General features: G+C 37.7%; 1 protein-coding gene across 1 annotated transcript in view; it reads left to right on the top strand.

Moving 5' to 3' along the window:
• The window catches only part of KIF5C (kinesin family member 5C), a 206,568-nt gene that overhangs the window by 178,405 nt on the left and 10,088 nt on the right, over window positions 1–18,075 (top strand). Inside the window, exons 24-25 of the mRNA XM_027835641.1 lie at window positions 8,262–8,478; window positions 11,579–11,686. Of these exons, the coding sequence (XP_027691442.1) occupies window positions 8,262–8,478; window positions 11,579–11,679 (318 nt within the window). The 3' untranslated portion in view covers window positions 11,680–11,686. The remainder of the gene's footprint in view (window positions 1–8,261; window positions 8,479–11,578; window positions 11,687–18,075) is intronic.

Genomic DNA, 18,075 nt, shown 5'->3' with positions numbered 1-18,075 from the left:
CTTTGTATTTTGAAACAGTGATATCTTATGTCTGTGTAACATTTTACTAACTTCACAAACTTTGTACTTTTGTTATTTCATCTGAGCTTTCTGGCAGCCCTAAGAGGTAGGGTTTTTGTCCCCATTTTGCAGAATAGAAAATATAGAATTAGAGAGATTGTTATTTACTTAAGGAAACACATGAAGTAAGTCCTCTGACTCCTTGCCCAATGCTCTATCCACTATATAATGGGGGAAAAATCACATTTTTGGGGGAGTGAGAATTTTAGATCATAGAAAGATAAGTGGCAACAAACAGTGGCCAAGTTTCATAATTAGAATGAGAAGTCTGAATATATGTTCTCCTTATCACTTAGATATACTGATAGAATTAATTGTAACCAGGGATACTAAGGCATCTATACCATAGCAATCAGAGAGTATAGGGCTAAAATATGCAGCTTTCCTTTCTGTAACCCATATATTGTAGGCCTTTTCAATCAACTTTAACTCCCCTGTAATTCCCAAGTATTTATTATATTTTATTTCCTGTAAAAGTTCCAAGATTGTCTTTCCCAAAACAAAAGGAAATCAGGAGGTAACCTGTTAAGCACATCTAGCCCAAGAAGAAAAGGCCATGGTGTCAGTTTCCACCCTCATCCCATTACTGATTGAGAAATGCCATCTGACAAACTTAGCATCTCACCAAAGAAAGAATGAAAAAAGTAAAAAAAAGCAAAACAAAACAAACATACAGAAAAAGGAAGATAAATGCAATATTCCTCAAGGTTATCTCTAGTTACTTGTACCTGGTCTAGGTTCCCATCTCCTCAAATTTTTTCTCTGGATCCCCATTTCCTCTTCTCTGTTTCCCTCCCAATATTAATCTCAGTGACATACATTGTGGTTATATAACATGGACAGCTTACTTAAATTAGAAAGGTATGCCAAAAAAGAAAATACATTGAACAGGAAGAATTCTCAACTCCCATTTCCTCAAAGAAAATACCTCCCAACCCCCTGGAATGGAAAGTTATGAATTCATCCCATTCCTGGCCTCATGCTAGAGCTATAATACCTGATACCTAATCTGGGGAGGCAGGAAACAGTAGGTCAGCACCTTGCCTGTTGGATGACCATGCTGTTTAGGTTGCCATTCTACCGTCAAGTTTTCAGATTCTGTAGCTGGTATCCCTGGCATGGATGGAATTGGTGAGGCATGAACGCATAAAAGTCTGAAGTTTGGTATGAAGAGAAGTCTCAATTATCTAACACAGTCCTGCCTTATTGATGCCCAAAAGTTAGGCAGCAGAGGAAAGGGAAAGGCTGAATGTCTGCAAATGCTCATGGGATGAGGTATGACTTGGTGAGCAGGTCCAGGGGAGCCTTTTTCTTTTCTTCATTCTTTTTTTCCTTCACTTTCCTTCAGGCTTTGCATTCTTCTACATGTTTTCTTATGCAAGTTCATTCTGGAAATGCAACTACCTAATATCTCTCTGGATGATGTAGACATGCTGCAGAGTTCATAAAATGACCCTAAGGAGAGGGAGTTTGAAAAAGTTCCCCCAATAAATGAACTCACCCAACCCGTCTTAGGAATGTTGTCCAAAGAAAGCGTAGCATCTGTACCTACCCAGACACTGATCCCTTACAAAAATTAGGGAATTGCCTGGAGAAGGGGAGAAATTATGCTTACTGCTGCTACCCAGGTAGCTATGCTATCCTGTATGCCCAAAACCTGAGTCCGGGATGACCTCTATATGGTACATAGGGCTCCATTCAGGATAGGATGTGATGCCCTTCTGAACAACCCGGAGAGATAATCCCTGTCTGTCAGTCATATCCCTGCCTGTCACGGTTAAGGGGACAGAGGTTGCTGAGTCCTTTTCCTACCTCACTTGTTTCTCTGGTTACTAACCTCAGCCTAAAGATATAGAAACATTACCTTTGGATAGGTCCAAATAGCTGGTGGAGAGTCTTATTTCCATCAGAGACCAAGAAGACCCCACCACCCAATTTGAAGGGAGTATCTGACTTTCCCAAATGATCATGGTATCACAACCCAATCAAAGCCATGGGGAACCACTGGACAGTCAGGCCTTACTCTCTTCACTCTTCCCCGTGGCAGGCCTGAGTAGGAGATAGCTCCCTGCCCTCCTTGTGCCCCAAGTAACAAAGCCTGAGTACTTCCAGGACTGCCTTCTCCCACCCCAGCTGAAAATAGTGCCTCACAGCCCTACCCTGAATTTCTTTGCCCCCAAAGCCTCAGGTAGGCGCTGAAAGCTTCCAGGACTCAGTATGGCCCAGTTCTAGTCTCTAGAGTACAGTGAAGGTGGCTAAGACCCCCTTGCTGGGAGCCCATCTCATTCCTAGATGACGGGATTCCCTGCCTCTCTTCTTTCCCACCACCAACCCACAAACGATAGGTCTGGGTTCCATTCCCACCGTAGAGTCTGATCAAATCCTCTCACTGTGAGCAGTTACTCCACAACAGCAGCCCCAGCTCACACTTGGGGCACATTTAAAGGACCTGATCCTTTTATTGGTCCTGTTCCTGAATAGAAAAATGAATATTAAGTCTAAAGATCCAATTTCAAGTCAGTAAAGAACTTCAGTATCATTAAAGACTTGAGATGAAATTTTTTTTCAGAAGTCCAAATAGATGCATCAATGGAAAGGATGGAAGAAGTGCCATAAGAAAACTTAAATTGGACAATAAATGTATTAGAGTCAGGAACCATTTTGCCTGGAGCAGGCTTTTCTGAAGTAAGAGGAAGCCTCTGATTTTTTGAGCCAGATATTCTATTTAGCATCATCCTAGGAGCAAGGAACCCTAAGAATAAAATCTAAACTTAAAAGGCTTTCTTGAAGGATAACTGTTGAGTACTCTAATTCTTTTTCAAGGGCTCAAACAATGTCTAGTGGTTAAAGAGGTGCACATCAACCTGGAGAATTTTCATTCAGACTAAAATCTGGAGTAGAAAGTCTAATCCTGACTGGTTTATTTCAATAATGGAAATTTATCTAAGTTAGAAATTGAAATAGCTGTAATAGATAACTTTTTAGCATATTCCTTTCATTTCAAATTGAGACACATTAGTCTCAATTTGAGATTATATTTCACTTGGGGGACTTGCTCCAAGGAATCCAATTTGTTGTATGCTTCTGGTAGAGAAAGGATTTGGAGCAAAAGAAGGCTGTGAAACTTGGTGAAAATTTATCAGTTCTTCAACTCACACTTCAGAAATATATGTCCATGTCCATGAATGTCCATGACCTGGAAGCATTTTGGGAGGTAGAAGTAGATTGCATTTATCATCACTATTGACTTCACCTTTTCTTGGCACGGTCATCCTGAGATAAACCAGGAACCATGGCAAAGATGATAAAACCGGCAATAACATTGTGATTCAAGAGAACTAAGCTGCCCTATGCAAGCATGATGGGAATGGCTTACATACAATACCAGAATCTTCTTGGAGATGGCCAAATTCCAAGATGTTCATCAGTGGTACTTATTTCATTGAAGACTGCAGTACTGAGAGAAAGGAGAAAAGATTTTTTTGTTAATTTTTACATAACAGTTAGGAATATGACCCATCACTGTACCGGAGTTGTTAGGAAGGAACTCCCATGGAAGTCATATCTTAGCCTGATACAATGGTATAACTAGGTGGCACAGTGAATAGAATGGTGCACCTGGAGTTAGGAGGATCTGAATTCAAATTTGACTTCAGACATTTACTAGCTACGTGACCTTGGGCAAGTCACTTAACCTCTGCTTCAGTTTCCTCAATTGTAAAATGAGAATTATAATAGCACTTTCTTCCTAGGGTTGTTAGGAAGATAAAAAATGAGAGATTTGTGAAGCACTTTGTGAACCTTAAAGGAGCTACATAAATGCTAGTTATCATCATCGTCAATGCCACCTGGCATTTCCTCAATTAATCTCATTTTGCCAGAGCTCTAGATCAAGGGATAGTTTGAATTTTTCTTAATTGATATGATTTCAATATCTCTCAATTAACCTAACTCAGAACCCCCACCTCTAGTTCATTAAATATGAATTAACGAAGTAGAAAAATCTCCTTTTCCAATTTTACTCATCTCTCTATTAAATCACTTAATTTCTTAGGATTATAAATATATTAAAATTATTGAAAATATGGTTTATGAGTGATGAAGTTAATAATAAAACAAAGACAACGATAATTTATTTACAATATTTTAGCTGTAAGAATGATTACCTAAACCTTCATTTGTAATACTAGGCAGATGATTTTTCTTCTGAAAAACAGTATCACACCATTTAGTTCACTAAGGATAATAGAATCTCTTCACTAGAACCCTCTTCATTCTCTTCATAAGATAAAGGTTATAATAGTTTCCAAAAGGAAGAAGGTGTCTCCAATCTTCTCTCTCTTCTTTCTCACCGTTCTCTAGACCTGACTGGAAAATGATATCTTTAACATCTTTCAAACCCTGATTCTTCTTTTTCCAGTCTTATTCCTTATAAAATTGTCTTTATCATGGTTTTTCATAGAATAACAGTTAAGACAGTTCTTATTAAAATAAATTTTTCAGTATCTCATAGTTCTTTATAGATAGATGAAGGGTAAACTCAGATATACTTTCCACAATTCCACAGGAAGAAGCCCAAGCTAGAAGGTTTGTTGTTGTTCATTTGTTTCAGTCAAATCTGACTTTTCTTGACTCCATTTGGGGTTTTCTTAGCAAAGATACTGGAGTAGTTTGCCATTTCCTTCTCCAGCTCATTTTACAGATAAGGAAACTGAGGCAAACGGGGTTAAGTGACTTGCCCAGTGTCACACATCAGTAGTGTCTGAAGCCAGATTTGAACACGGTGAGTCTTCCTGACTCCAGGCCTGGCACTCTATGCACTATGGTGCCATCTAGCTGCCCCCACAAAAGGATAGTCATAGCTTAATTCTATTAGCTTCTCTCCTCAAAGTCACCCCAATAGTCTCTATAGCTTCTGTGGAAGAGGCTTTTGAAGCAGTGGTTATATTTATATATTCTAATCATAGTAGGGCTGATTGCTACCTTCAGGAGTTTCTTCATAGTCTTAAGAAGCAAGACCAAAGATTGAACGCGGATGGCTGCTGGATTTTTGAACTCTGGCCCTCATTTTATTCTAGACATCTGAGCAGAAATTCTTAAAGATCAAACTTTTCTCTAAAAGAAATCGAATCTCCCCAAAGGAGCACACAGGCAGGATTTTCCTATATCCCATATAGAGATGAACTTCCTACCATAAGCAGCCCTGAAGGGATTGGTTTGTCTTAAAGATCATTAAGGTGAGGGAACTTTCCTTGTCACATTAAGAAAGCAAACAACTGGATAATTGTTCTCTTCTGTAGCTTCTAGTATGTCATTTACTTATTTTTAAATGAAGATGAAGCTAGGATTCCTTGAATACAAAATAGTCTGAAAATGCTTATGTTGCTTTGACTCCCACAGTCTCATAACAGTCTAACTTCATTTTCTGAAGTTCCAATAAAAGGATGCAAGAGAGGCTTCTCAGGGATTTAGATTTCTTAGGCAAAGAGAGAGTTTGTCATCTATTGGCCAGAGTCAGAGCTCCAAGAGGTGCAGAAAACTTTAGCCAGCAGTCTCAAAGCAGAGATGCGGAATCCTTATCTTCCTCTCATGATCCTCTTACTGATTTTGCAATCTCAGGTTCACACCCAGAGTTCTGTCTGTTTCACTCCAGGAGTGGAGAACGTGCAGCCTTAAGGCCCCTTAATAAAACAATTTGTTCTGTAAAACTTAGTTATTGCTGTGGCTGTTTCATTATCCCTTGAAGGTACAGTTTTTATTTTTCCCTCTAGCCTAAAGGAATGACATTTAGAGTGATTGTGACATTCATAGACAAATTGCTTCCTAATTCTGATTGGAATAAAATATCAAGAAGTATCCCAGATATTCTTGTGTAACTTCCACTGTGAACCAGATTTGAGGTGAAAGAATAAAAAAGCAGCATTTCTAGGAGCTGGAAATGTTTGTGATATGCTGAGCTTTTCCCTTCTCATCTTCTCCTGATATACCGCCTAAATCTCAATATGTTCATAGAACAGATTCTAGCAAATATATTTCCCTTGAAGATACTTGGCAGATCTTGAAATTTCAGGGGATGCGTCTGAAGAAGGTAGAGACCACAAGAGAGTATTTGACATAGTCCAGCATTGGAACGCGAGACAAATGAGCTGAATGAAAATAGATGGTAGGAAGTGTCGGTTAATTTTGTGGGAGAAAATATTTTCTAAAAATATTATTACAAATATTGACTGCTTTAAAAAACATCACTACTTTTTTCAAGTGTTGCCAATTTGGAACTCCATTGCTTTACCCTGAAGCATGGAAAGTAAATTGGATATATTCATAAATGGGCAGTTCAGAATTATTTTTCTTCAAGAAAAGTAGGAATGTGTTAGGTTTTTTTTTTTATTTAACTCCATGTATTTTGTGTGGTCATTACTCCAATCAGATGATATTTAAGGAAGATTTTTTTTCCCCTCCTTAGTCCCTAGTAAAATGACTATATATTTTCGAGGATTTCAGGTAGACAAAACCTACAATGTGGGAAGGTACAATGTTCTTTTTCCTTTTCAATTTCTTTAGGTTGCAGTCTAATTTTGATAATTTCCTCCAGTATTTACATAAACACACACATGGGAATTCTGGAAAAGCTATAGGATTAAGTTAAACTGATAGTTTAAATAAACACACCAAATACACGAAAAAAGGATAAACAGGGACAGTTAGGTGGCGCAGTGGATAGAGCACCAGCCCTGGAGTCAGGAGAACTTGAGTTCAAATCCAGCCTCACACACATAACATTCATTAGTTGAGTGACTCTCAGCAAGTCACTTAACCCCAAATGCCTCACAAAAAAAGAATAAACAGGGAAATTTCTGGAAAAAATAGTATTAGATTTCTAAATTTTAACTATTAATTTGCTCAAATAGCAATAAAAGATTATAAGGTACTTATATGTTTACATGATGAAATTTTCATGATTTGAAAATCATTTGTATTTGATTTGTGTTGTATTCTGTTTATATTCTGTTCAGAAATAGCACAACTATATATTTCTTATTTCAGAATTTCCAGAAGAAATCTTTGTATAAAATGTAAAATTATTATAACTTAAGCTATTAATTTAAGTTTATATAGTTCACATTCACAGTTAAAAAACAGTACTGGTCATCAATGTGTTTTTCAATGTTGTCACTTCTTTAGAAATAATTAGTATTTATGTGAATTTGTTTAAAGAATTAAAGAAAGATATAAAGTAGTTTAAAATGAAAGACAAAGCTAAAGGAAAATTAAGGAAACTAAAATTGGGTTCAAAGATTTAAAAATTCTGTTACAGATATTATACATTCATAATATAAATATGAAGTTGAACAAAAATAATAGATTAAAAATAAATAAAATTGAAGAGCAAACCCAGGGAGTAACAGAACTGAGGTGTTTTTATCTATTACTTTTGCTCAACTTCATATGATATAGATATCGATAGATATTTATATCTATATCTATCTATCTGGCGTAACAGATTTGGAAGACAAAGCAAGCAATATTAACCTTCGATTCATTGAGGCCTCCAAAGATATCTGAAAAGAAAAAAAAGTTAGGCATTATATTTGAGGATCCAGTAATTAAAGAAAAATTTCCTAAGTGTACAGGATCAGGTATTCTCTGCATTTCTATATGTGAAGAGAATACACAGGACACTAGCAGGGAGAAATTCTGATTACCAAGATTTACTGACACATAATTATAACATGACTTATAATTTATAAAATTAGACAAAGAAAAACTCTTCAAATGTCAAGAAAGAAAAGAGAATTCACAGTTAAATAAATACCAGGACAATATTGGACTTAAAAAAAAAAGAAAAATGTCAGAGTTGGACAAAAATATACAGAAGTCCTAAACACAGCCAGAGGTAAAGCATTTAATGCTGCTAGAAATGGTATTTGGTTCCCTACTGCCTTCAGCCAGCCATCTGTGTTTAGCAAATCAGGGTCACACATCTTGTGATTTTTATTCCCTTGGAGTCATTTAACAGAGTTTATGGTGATTTGGATTTTCAAAGACGACTAAACAGGTGGCTAGTCAGCTGCTGTCTTGTTTCTAATGACCCTCATTTTAAAGTCCTATCCCTTCTCTCGACTGGATGAAATATTTCTGTAAGCTTTGCTGCCTCTCCAGTAACTCACAGCCTCTTCCCCTGTCACCCTCCTCCATCCTAGCTGGTTCGTGATAATGCAGATCTTCGTTGTGAGCTTCCTAAGCTGGAGAAAAGACTTCGTGCTACGGCGGAGCGAGTCAAGGCACTGGAGAGTGCACTGAAGGAAGCCAAGGAGAATGCCATGCGTGACCGCAAGCGATACCAACAGGAGGTAGATCGCATCAAAGAGGCGGTGAGAGCCAAGAATATGGCAAGAAGAGCCCATTCCGCTCAGATTGGTATGTATTCACGAAGGTCCAAAATCTATGACTTCTACCTTTGCACTTAGCGAAAGATGAACTCACCACAGAAAAGCAAACAGTTCTGATGCTTCATCTTATTTTCTCCATGTAAGGACTGGTATCTTGTCATTGTACCTTAATAGAGATGTTCCTAAAAGGCTCTGTGTCAATGGATTCGTTCTTTAAATACAATAGGGGAGGAGCCTACTACTTAAAGGAGATCCAGAGGGAATCATAGAAGAATCCTTCTGAAAAGTAGATTACCTCCCCCCCCCCACCCCAAACTTGTTACTTTGGATCTTTCATCTATCTGGTTTTGCTCATAAGTATGGAATCTTCTATAGAGTTCTCTGAAGCCTCTGCTAGATCAGAACTTGTCTGGTCTTGAGGTGAAGTTATTTGACTGTAGATACTAACATATTTCCTTTTCCAGTCTCCTGTTAGTGATGTTGGAATAACCCTTTCCACCAACATATTTATTTATCTACCCCGTGCAGAAGTGCTGTGCCCCTAGGTCAGGGGTTGACACACAGCCTGAAGCCTATATTCCAAGAGCTTGGGGACTGATGGTGAGAGGAACAGGGTGATGTTCCTTAAATGTCAAGGTTCTCTCTTTTTTCTTTTTTCATTCTTGTAAAAGTTTATTGCCTTTTGTTGTTACATTACCTTTATTTCCAAATATATCCCTTTCTCCTCTTTTGCTCAGAGAGCTATCCCTTATAGCAAAGAATTCCTTAAAAGGAAGAGAACACAGTTCAACAATATTAACCAACATATCAACTCAATCCGACAATATACATAATATTCAATATCCATAACCCATATAATGAAAGGAGGGAGGTGCATTTTCTCATCTCATCCCTAAAACCAAGCTCGGTCTTCATACATAAAGCAAGTTCAGATTTCTTTGGTGTTTTGTGGTGTGTGTGTGTGTGTGTGTGTGTGTGTGTGTGTGTGTGTGTGTGTGTGTGTGTGTGTGTGTGTGTGTGTGTAGCACTCTATCTGGGCATCTCTCCCAATTTGCTCTCACAATAGGGGGTTGGGTTCCCAGATGGCAACTGCTTCTTCAGACTCTAAGAATACCCTGTGGGTATGTATTCCTACTCATAAGCCTTCCACCATTGAGCTTACCTTTACTAATCAGCCAGTGGACATAGTTAACTCAAGTGAAAGGTAGGAGGTATTTATTAAAGCTGCACAGTTAGAACGGTACCTATAAAACACTCCTTCCATAAATGTGGGCCCATGTTTCCTCAGATATTCCAATCTGGAAGAAGAGTGGACATAAACTTAGAGTACAATGGTATTCTGGCACATATGGGTAACGTGGCCAGAGCAACTCGTGCCTCCAGAATGACAGGACCCTGATAACCTTCCTCTCCTTTTGGAGTTCTCATACACTTCTTCTGTAGACCCAGCATCTTTGCTGGGTGGATTGTTTATCTGAGTTCCCAGGTTCTGTTCTTCATAGCTTGATATTTGATTGCCAGAGCTAGTTCTTCCTTGAAACTATGGTCAGCTCTCTTCTCTGCTTCCAATGATCATGGTCCTTTAAACTGCTTCTTCCTCATAGGCACTACTTCTCTGGGTCAGTGTCTGATTGGAGAGTGTATGTCTTTTTTCCCCTCCACAGTAACTAAACGATGGATGCATTATCTCCTACTGGATCAATAGCTCTGGTGTGAAAAACAATGGTTGATGGGGTTGAGAGGGGAGGAAAAATCCACTTATCCTTTGCAGCTGCCCTCTGGTGTAGGAGATCATGCTCAATAAAGCTACTCCTGGTCTGGACTGGCTGAAGAGCTAGTAAGCTCAGCCTTTGAAGGGGCCATAAAGGGATGGCCAACCTTTCACCAATGGTGGTACCCTTTTCAATTCAGCTAAACTTTCATATTTCATAAAGTGACATGCCACAGGCATATTTTTTACAGTTAGCCTAACACTTTATTATCTGTACTTTATGGGTTTTCTGGGCTAGGGAAGGGGGTTTTCAGAAACCATTTCCTTCTCTTACATTTGTTATTTGTTCCTGCTATTTGCATTGTTATGATCATGTGTATATTGTTTTCCTGGTTCTTACTTCACTCTGTATCAGTTCATATGATTCTTCTTGCATTTCTCTGTGTTCTTTATAGTGTTTCCTAAGGCACAGCAACATCATTTTTTTGTCCAGTTTATACTTTTTTCCCAGTTTTTTGCTACCAGAACAATAAATATATAGAGCCTTTATATCTTTGACCTCCTTGGACTATATGCCTAACAGTAGAATCTTTGGGTTAAAAGGCATGGATATTTTAGTCACTTTCTAAGCATAATTTCAAATTGATTTCCAGAATGGTTAATTCATAGCACTACCAACCATACAGTAGTGAGATTGCCTTTCCATAGTCCGTCTAAGGTGTGTGTGTATATGTACATACATGCATATGTATATATTTATTTCTTTAAATAAAATTTTATATAGCCATAATATAATGTGGTATTCCAGGTAAATTGATTCCAGGTGATATTCCTTTCTTTTAAAATACTGATATCTTTTGTCTTTACATGGAGACATCTCCCCCCAAACCCTAACGTACCCCTCTTCAGATTGAACCATTACTTTTCAGAAAGAAAAACACTAAGCAAAACATCTGATACAGAAAGCTTGTATAACTAGGTATTCCTTTATAAACCCATGTTATAAATTGACAGCTTTACTTTTCAAATATACAATTTTAAAGTCAGATCTTACATTTCAATGGAAAATCCTTAGTTTTTTTTCCTTTGATATATCATTCTGCTTTGCACAACTCTTAAAACAAACAAGTCAGTTCATTTCTACGGTCCCTTCTAGCTTTTAAATTCTACAAGATATATCTACTTCACATGATGTATGAAGTGTCCCATGCCCATAAACATTTGACAGACCAGGAAACCTAACTGTGTTATCTAGAAAACAGGACATGGGTGGTTGCTAGGCATTGGGATTGTCATCAGGTGTCATGTTTTCATTTTAACAATCATCAAATAGGCAGCTTGGACTTGTTGTTTAACATATTTTGAGTGTGGTTTTTTTTCCTTTTCCTTTTCCTTTTGTTTTTGTTTTTTGATATAGCCAAGCCAATCCGTCCAGGTCATTACCCTGCATCCTCACCAACAGCTGTACATGCCATTCGAGGAGGAGGAGGCGGGTCATCTGCCTACTACCAGAAATAAACAAGAAGTAAGTCTCTGCTAGGCATGATGGTTACCACTATGAAACTAATCTGAACATGTTCACTGACAAGCTCTGGGTCAAATGCCTTGGACAGGTCTAATCCTCTTTTCAGGGGTCTGGATCTCTGGTAGAAGGGGCCAAGAATGAAGCTATATCATTCATTGAACTTTCTCTGGAGAGCACATCTGCTTTAGGCACATAGCAAGATCCTAAACAATCAGAATCCCTAGGCCTACTCTCATCCACTTCTAAATCCTGTAAATCTTCTGAACTCTGGGTATTTAGGCTGAGACTTACATAGTCTGTGGGAATGGGTGGAAAGGGTATGATGAATTATTTACCAGGTATTCACTGGACTTCAGGATTCTCAGCAAAAGAATATTTCATGTTGTCCAATGGCTTTGATGAGGGACTTGGGTGGCTGCCTGGTGCATACAAGATCTGAGTGTGAAATAAAAGCTGAGCCATAGAAGGGAATCTTTTTGTAATTATTATTAAAAGTCACTAGTTTAGGTTAAATGATTGTACATTATATATTAAACAAGTCACTTTTTTCCATTCAAGGTTGTGGTGTATACACTTCTTAAGCTTGCAAACCCCATGCCTTAATTATCACCCTTACATTAATTTTTTTTTCAGTGCAACAGTACATTACTGTTGTAATGAAAACTAAGGAAAGATGTTAGGAACAGGGAAGAGAAGGTGAGAAAACTTAGGGATCTAGCAACACTAGTATCTAGAAAAGTTCTGATTTTTCAGTGGATGAGTGCCTCAATGTATGAATGTGGACATGAGCTGGAAAATTACAGTTCTTGGTGTTTGTATGTTCTTACTGAGAAATATTTGCAAAGAAAGCAGACTTTCAAGGTGAGAAAAAAAGATACGACAAAAAAAGTACTGTACTGCCTTTGGGAGAATTGTTTCCTATCTTGCATCAAGGCAAAGGTAAGAATATATATGAGAATAGAGGGCATATCAAATGGAATTAGATGAAATTGCTAATGTGTGAAGTAATGTTGCTCAACCTTTGGTCACTTGTAGAATGGCTACATCCAAACAATATTCAGAGAAGCTAACTTGTGCCATGGAGCAGGGCATATGAAATGGACAAAATGGGAAGGAAAGCCAGGGCTTTTGTGAGCAGCCTTACCCCCCATTAGCTGCCACTCTTCCCTAGTAGTTGGGATAAGAAATTACTTTGGCTGTAGACTAGTTTAGATTTAGACCTCCACTTTGGACTAGCACTTGAATATTACATTGATTTGAAAATCACAATCTCTTTAGTGATAACCCAGTGATCCAGAAAGTTATCAGATATGTCTTGCATTCAACACATGTTTGTTGATTCATTGACCAATAGCTATTTATCTCCAATATTGTAGATGAAAGTTTGGCGCTCAGTGGGTGTAAATTTATTTTGCCAATCCTGCCAAGTAATTGATTGTCTGATTTTCTTTTAAGATCAGGTTATCTGTAAGTGATTTGTTTATGAAATTTTATTGTTGCTTGTCTTTAAAATGCCTACCAACTATGTCCTTTATATATCCTAAAGATCTAGAGGTCAGACCCACCACATAGAAGCTTGTTGAGCATCGCAGTACCTTCCAAAGGAAGATTCCTATCCAGGCCACTGTGGCTTCTTAACTGTTAGTGTTTTAATGAACAGAAGAGTTGTTTGTTTTTTTTTTAAATTCCCTTTTCCCTTCCTACACCAAAAGATAGTGCTTCTTAATTTCCATTGATTAAACGTATAACTCTCATAATATGTCATTTCACTCATCTCAAAAGACACTTGCTTCCTAACCTGCAGAAAATACAAATACTCTGCTACTTTAGGTATTCGTTTAAGTGTTGTATGTCTTTAAGTCTGTCCACATTAGCATTGATTAGTTTAGGTTATGGCCTCCTAACCGACAGGTTCAATGCCTGACTTCCCTCTTCATGACATCTTATTCTATGTTTCTATGCAGGGAAGGGATTTTAATATCATCTTTGATATCTCTTGAGGATGGAAGAAACAGTATTCAAGAGGAATAGAAGTGTGTTACAAGGACATGGGGTGAAAAGAGGATCCTTACAAATATTGCTGATGAAATCAAGCTTTTGCTTTAAGGGATCTCAGTAGGAAGCATCATCTCTTGGTTTTAAGAAACTATTAGAATCTCAATCCAGTTCCTAATTTGTTATTTCTGCTTTTATTTCTCTTCTCTGTTCAAGGTCTTAACCTGTGTATTATTGAGTCTATGGCACATCTATATTCATTAGTCTCCAATCTCAGTCACCACTTAACATCAGAGTAGGTAACAAATGGCACTCGTATTGTTTAGCACCAATAGAAATTAATTGGTGGCCCACTGACATGTTCTCACAAAGTGTCATTCTGTTTTCTCTCTTTTTCTCTCCTTTCTCTTTCTCCTTTCTTCTCTACCTTATCCTTTCCCTGTTTTCCCTTTTTCCTTTATTTTATTTAGATTTGTCAGCATTATAGACACTATGTAGCCTTAGACTGGGCAGAACTAAAAAGCTTGCCGATTGTTGATGTAATACGTATTTGGCAAGTAATATTTATTCCTCTACGAAACTTTGAAGGCACAGACAAAACATTTGGTGGGGGAATATGGGAGAACATTTGAAAAAAAAATCCACTGAAATCCATCCAATGCTTATTTTTTTCATACTCTTTATAGACCAAAGGTTATTTTGTTAGGTTAGGAACATAAAAGTATAACATTGGTTTGCTCATAAATTTAGCATGCTTAGTGTATAAAAAAAAAATAACTAAGGGATGGAACAGAAACACTATTTTTGGGAAGGGGGAAGACAATGGGTTTTCTTTTGATTGGGGAAAAAAAATCCTGTGAGGGAGAAAAACCTCTAGCGAAAATCCTCCTTCTCCCAATGGGGTGTGGGGAAACTGCAGCCTCGAGGCTACATGTGGCCCTCTGGCTCCTCAAGTGCAGTCCTTTGACTGAATTCAAACTTCATAAATAATAAAAATAAATAAAATAAAATAAATGATGAAAGGATTTTTCCTGTGAAGTTTGGATTCAGTCAAAGGGCCACACTTGAGGACCCAGAGGGCCACATGTGGCCTCAAGGCCGTAGGTTCCCCACCCCTGCATCATTTTGAGTTTTTCTATTTCTACTTCTAGGGCATTTAGCATATGGCAAAAGTAATACTTGACAAGAATCTGCCTTAGACTGATTTAGGTAGGTATAAAAGACAGTAGCCAGAAAGACTAAACCTTCACTTCTCCCCACTTCCATACTTATTGAGAATCCTTAACATTTTTTCTGATTCCCTGGTGGTTTTTTCTTAATAGGAAAAAAAAAATCTTGAGTGCATGTTTATATGTTCCCACCAGATGGAGCTGGTGGGGTGTTTCTGAAATCTTGTTTCCACTAAGGTTTGAAAGAATTGTGGGTGCAATTTGGCTATATTAAAGTAGCCTTTATTTTATCATTCCTTCTAAAAATGCAAAAGAATTCTTCCCTCCCTAACTCTGTTGGTACAGAATATTGGTCTGAATTTATTAAGGTGGATGAACTATCTAAACATAAGGTATGGTGGTATTATTATTATTATTATTGCAGAAGTAGAGGGCTGATTCCAAAGGACTCTCCCATTCACCTTGGTGTTTAGCCTGTTTCCTTTATTCAAAGTATTGAACTTATGCTTAACCAGTTCAGTCAAAGGTTATCCTCTACACTTGAATTTCTTGTCTCTGTCCTATCACCATTCACACCTAAATCACTTCATAATCTGCCTTCTTTGCTCCTACTCACATGCTGCTGAATGCTATTAGAGAAAGTCTTATAACTATGTCTTCAGCATACACTATAAATTGATATTATTTAATTTCCACTGAGCTTTCATTGCTTCATGGCAGTCTTTTTTATTTTTTCCTGTTTGATTTTCCATCACACTCTCAATAGCATCCATTTTAAACTTCCTCACTTGTCCCAGATGCCCTATACTACCTCTTCTTCCTTCCATTTAGCAAAAAACCTCACCTTCTGCATTACTGAGAAAACAGAGACTGTCACCAGATTCCTCTTTCTTATTAATTGACATCTTAAAATTCCTTTTCATCATCTTGTCTTTGCTCTTCCTTTGCTCCAGTCTGTTCTCTCCAAAGTTACCAGTAATATTGTAGCTATTAAATCTAAAGACCTATTCTCAGTCCTCATTCTATTTGACTTCTCACATAGTATTTGATACTATCCTTTTCTCCTAGATACTTCTCCTTGAGCTTTTGTGACACTTCACTTATGTATCTCTCCTACTTCTGACTCTTCCTTCTCAATCTCCTTTCACTAGAGTATCTTTCACGTCCCATGAACTAGATTCTCTTTTCCCTTGACTTCAGCCATTTGTGATTTCAGTTCCAGTAGGTTCGATTATCATATTTATGTAGATGATTCCCAAATCCAATCTTAACTTCTTTTCTGAATTCCAGCATTAAATGAAGGTTGAATCTCTTCTCTTAAGAGAAGAAACAATTACATTCTTAATTGTTTAAAGCCCTCAAAAAAAATCTCATTCCCACTTTCTAGTGTTTGGCACACTATTCCCTTCGTAGAATTTCTGGTCCAATCACACTCGCCTACTAAATATTCCATCTTCTGCCTCTGTGCCTTGGTAAGGAGTCCCTCCCTGTATGGAATGCTTACCTACTTAGCTTTACCTCTTAATATGCCTGGTTTTCTTTAAAGCACAATTCAAATGCTATTTCCTATGTGATGTCTTTCTTGATCCACCCAAGCAGTAGCTGGTGTCGTATTTGAAATTATTTTATAATATTACTTTGTATTTTGCGGTTACTTATCTGTGTACATATTGTATCCCTGCCCTTCCCCACACCCGTCCAGTAAAATGTAAGCTTCTCGAGGGCAAAGGACTGTTTTTGTATCACTGGCATCTAGCAGCAGGGCCTTACACATAGCCAGTACTTGCTGAATTGAATGAAGTTGTTTAATTGCATGTGTATATTAAGTTTCTGGGTCTGTTCTTGCTTACTTTTGGTAGTTTTGATAGTCCATTTCAAGAATAGGAAGCAGTACAATAAAAAGAACATGGAAAGGAGAGTCTAGAAAGAAAGTGTGGAATAGTGAATAGTTTAGTTAGACTATAGGGATAGACCAGAGAGAAGGAGAGGGTAAGATAAAGAGAAGGTAGATCAGGTTAGGAAAAATGGAAGGCAGAGTTTTGGAAGATGGCCAAAACTTTCTCAGTAAAAGTAAATGTAAGGCCAGCTCTTGCAGGTAAGAAGAGAGTTTTCTTGGGGGCTTGAGGATAAGAATAATTTATATCCACTCCCTGAGAAATGTGACAGCCATTAAAAGATGAATAAAAAATTACCCATACAATAGTGAAGGCCCATTTGGAGTTATCATAAATTTGTAGTGTCCTCTAGTGAGGCCCTTTGACAAATCCCCTTAATAAAAGAATTTGTTCTGTAAAACTTGTTTTGTAAAATTTGTTTCTGTAAAAAAGGCCACATCCAAGGATCTTCAAGGCCATATGGCCTTCAAATGTTGCAGGTTCCCCACCCCTGGAGTAGAACTTGCAAAAGGCCCCATGAAAGAGACAGATAAAAGAAGAGCAAAAGAGATAGCAGCAGAACAAGGCTATATTAAAGCCATTGCTTTTATTTCCTGCTAATAATAGTAATAGTGGGGTCTTTCTTATATGATGTAATGAAATGAAGGGATACAACAAAAACTACACTATCATGTCATTGTCCCTCTCCACTGCCATCATTAGGCTATGAGCCCTTTTTCCAAGGCTATAATCATATCTCAGATACTGAAGCTCTTGGCCCTTATTTCTTCTATATCCTTACCCAGTACTGAATTCCCAGTTACATTATACTTCAACCAGATAGAATACACAAAGTACTTTATTATACTATGAAACCTCTTGGGGGGCACGTATTAGATATAAATAGCCAAGTTACAGAATAGTTACAGACTAACCCCATCTATTTTAAGAGAAAGTCTTTGGAGATTTCCTCTTTGGTTCTGGATTTATCTGTCTAGTTCCCTAAACTCAATATTCCCTTTTCTTTTGTTTTTTTAATTTATTTATTTTTAGTTTTCAACATTCATTTCTACAAGATTTTGAGTTCCAAATTTTCACCCCATCTCACCCTTCTCTCCACCCCAAGATGGCATGCATTCTGAATTCCCCTTCCCCTTCTATTTTCCTGTGGGGCAGGATAGATTTCTGTACCCCATTTCCTGTATTTCTTATTTCCCAGTTGCATGTGAAAACATTTTTTCTTTTGGCTAGGCAATGGGGTTAAGTGACTTGCCCAGGGTCACACAGCTACTAAGTGTTATGTGTCTGAGGTCACATTTGAACTCAGGTCCTCCTGACTCCGGGGCCAATA

The sequence above is a fragment of the Vombatus ursinus genome, unplaced genomic scaffold (assembly GCF_900497805.2).
Source record: "Vombatus ursinus unplaced genomic scaffold, bare-nosed wombat genome assembly UNPS02014816.1, whole genome shotgun sequence".
Taxonomy (NCBI): Eukaryota; Metazoa; Chordata; class Mammalia; order Diprotodontia; family Vombatidae; genus Vombatus; species Vombatus ursinus.
This window is presented reverse-complemented; position numbering and strand designations above follow the sequence as displayed.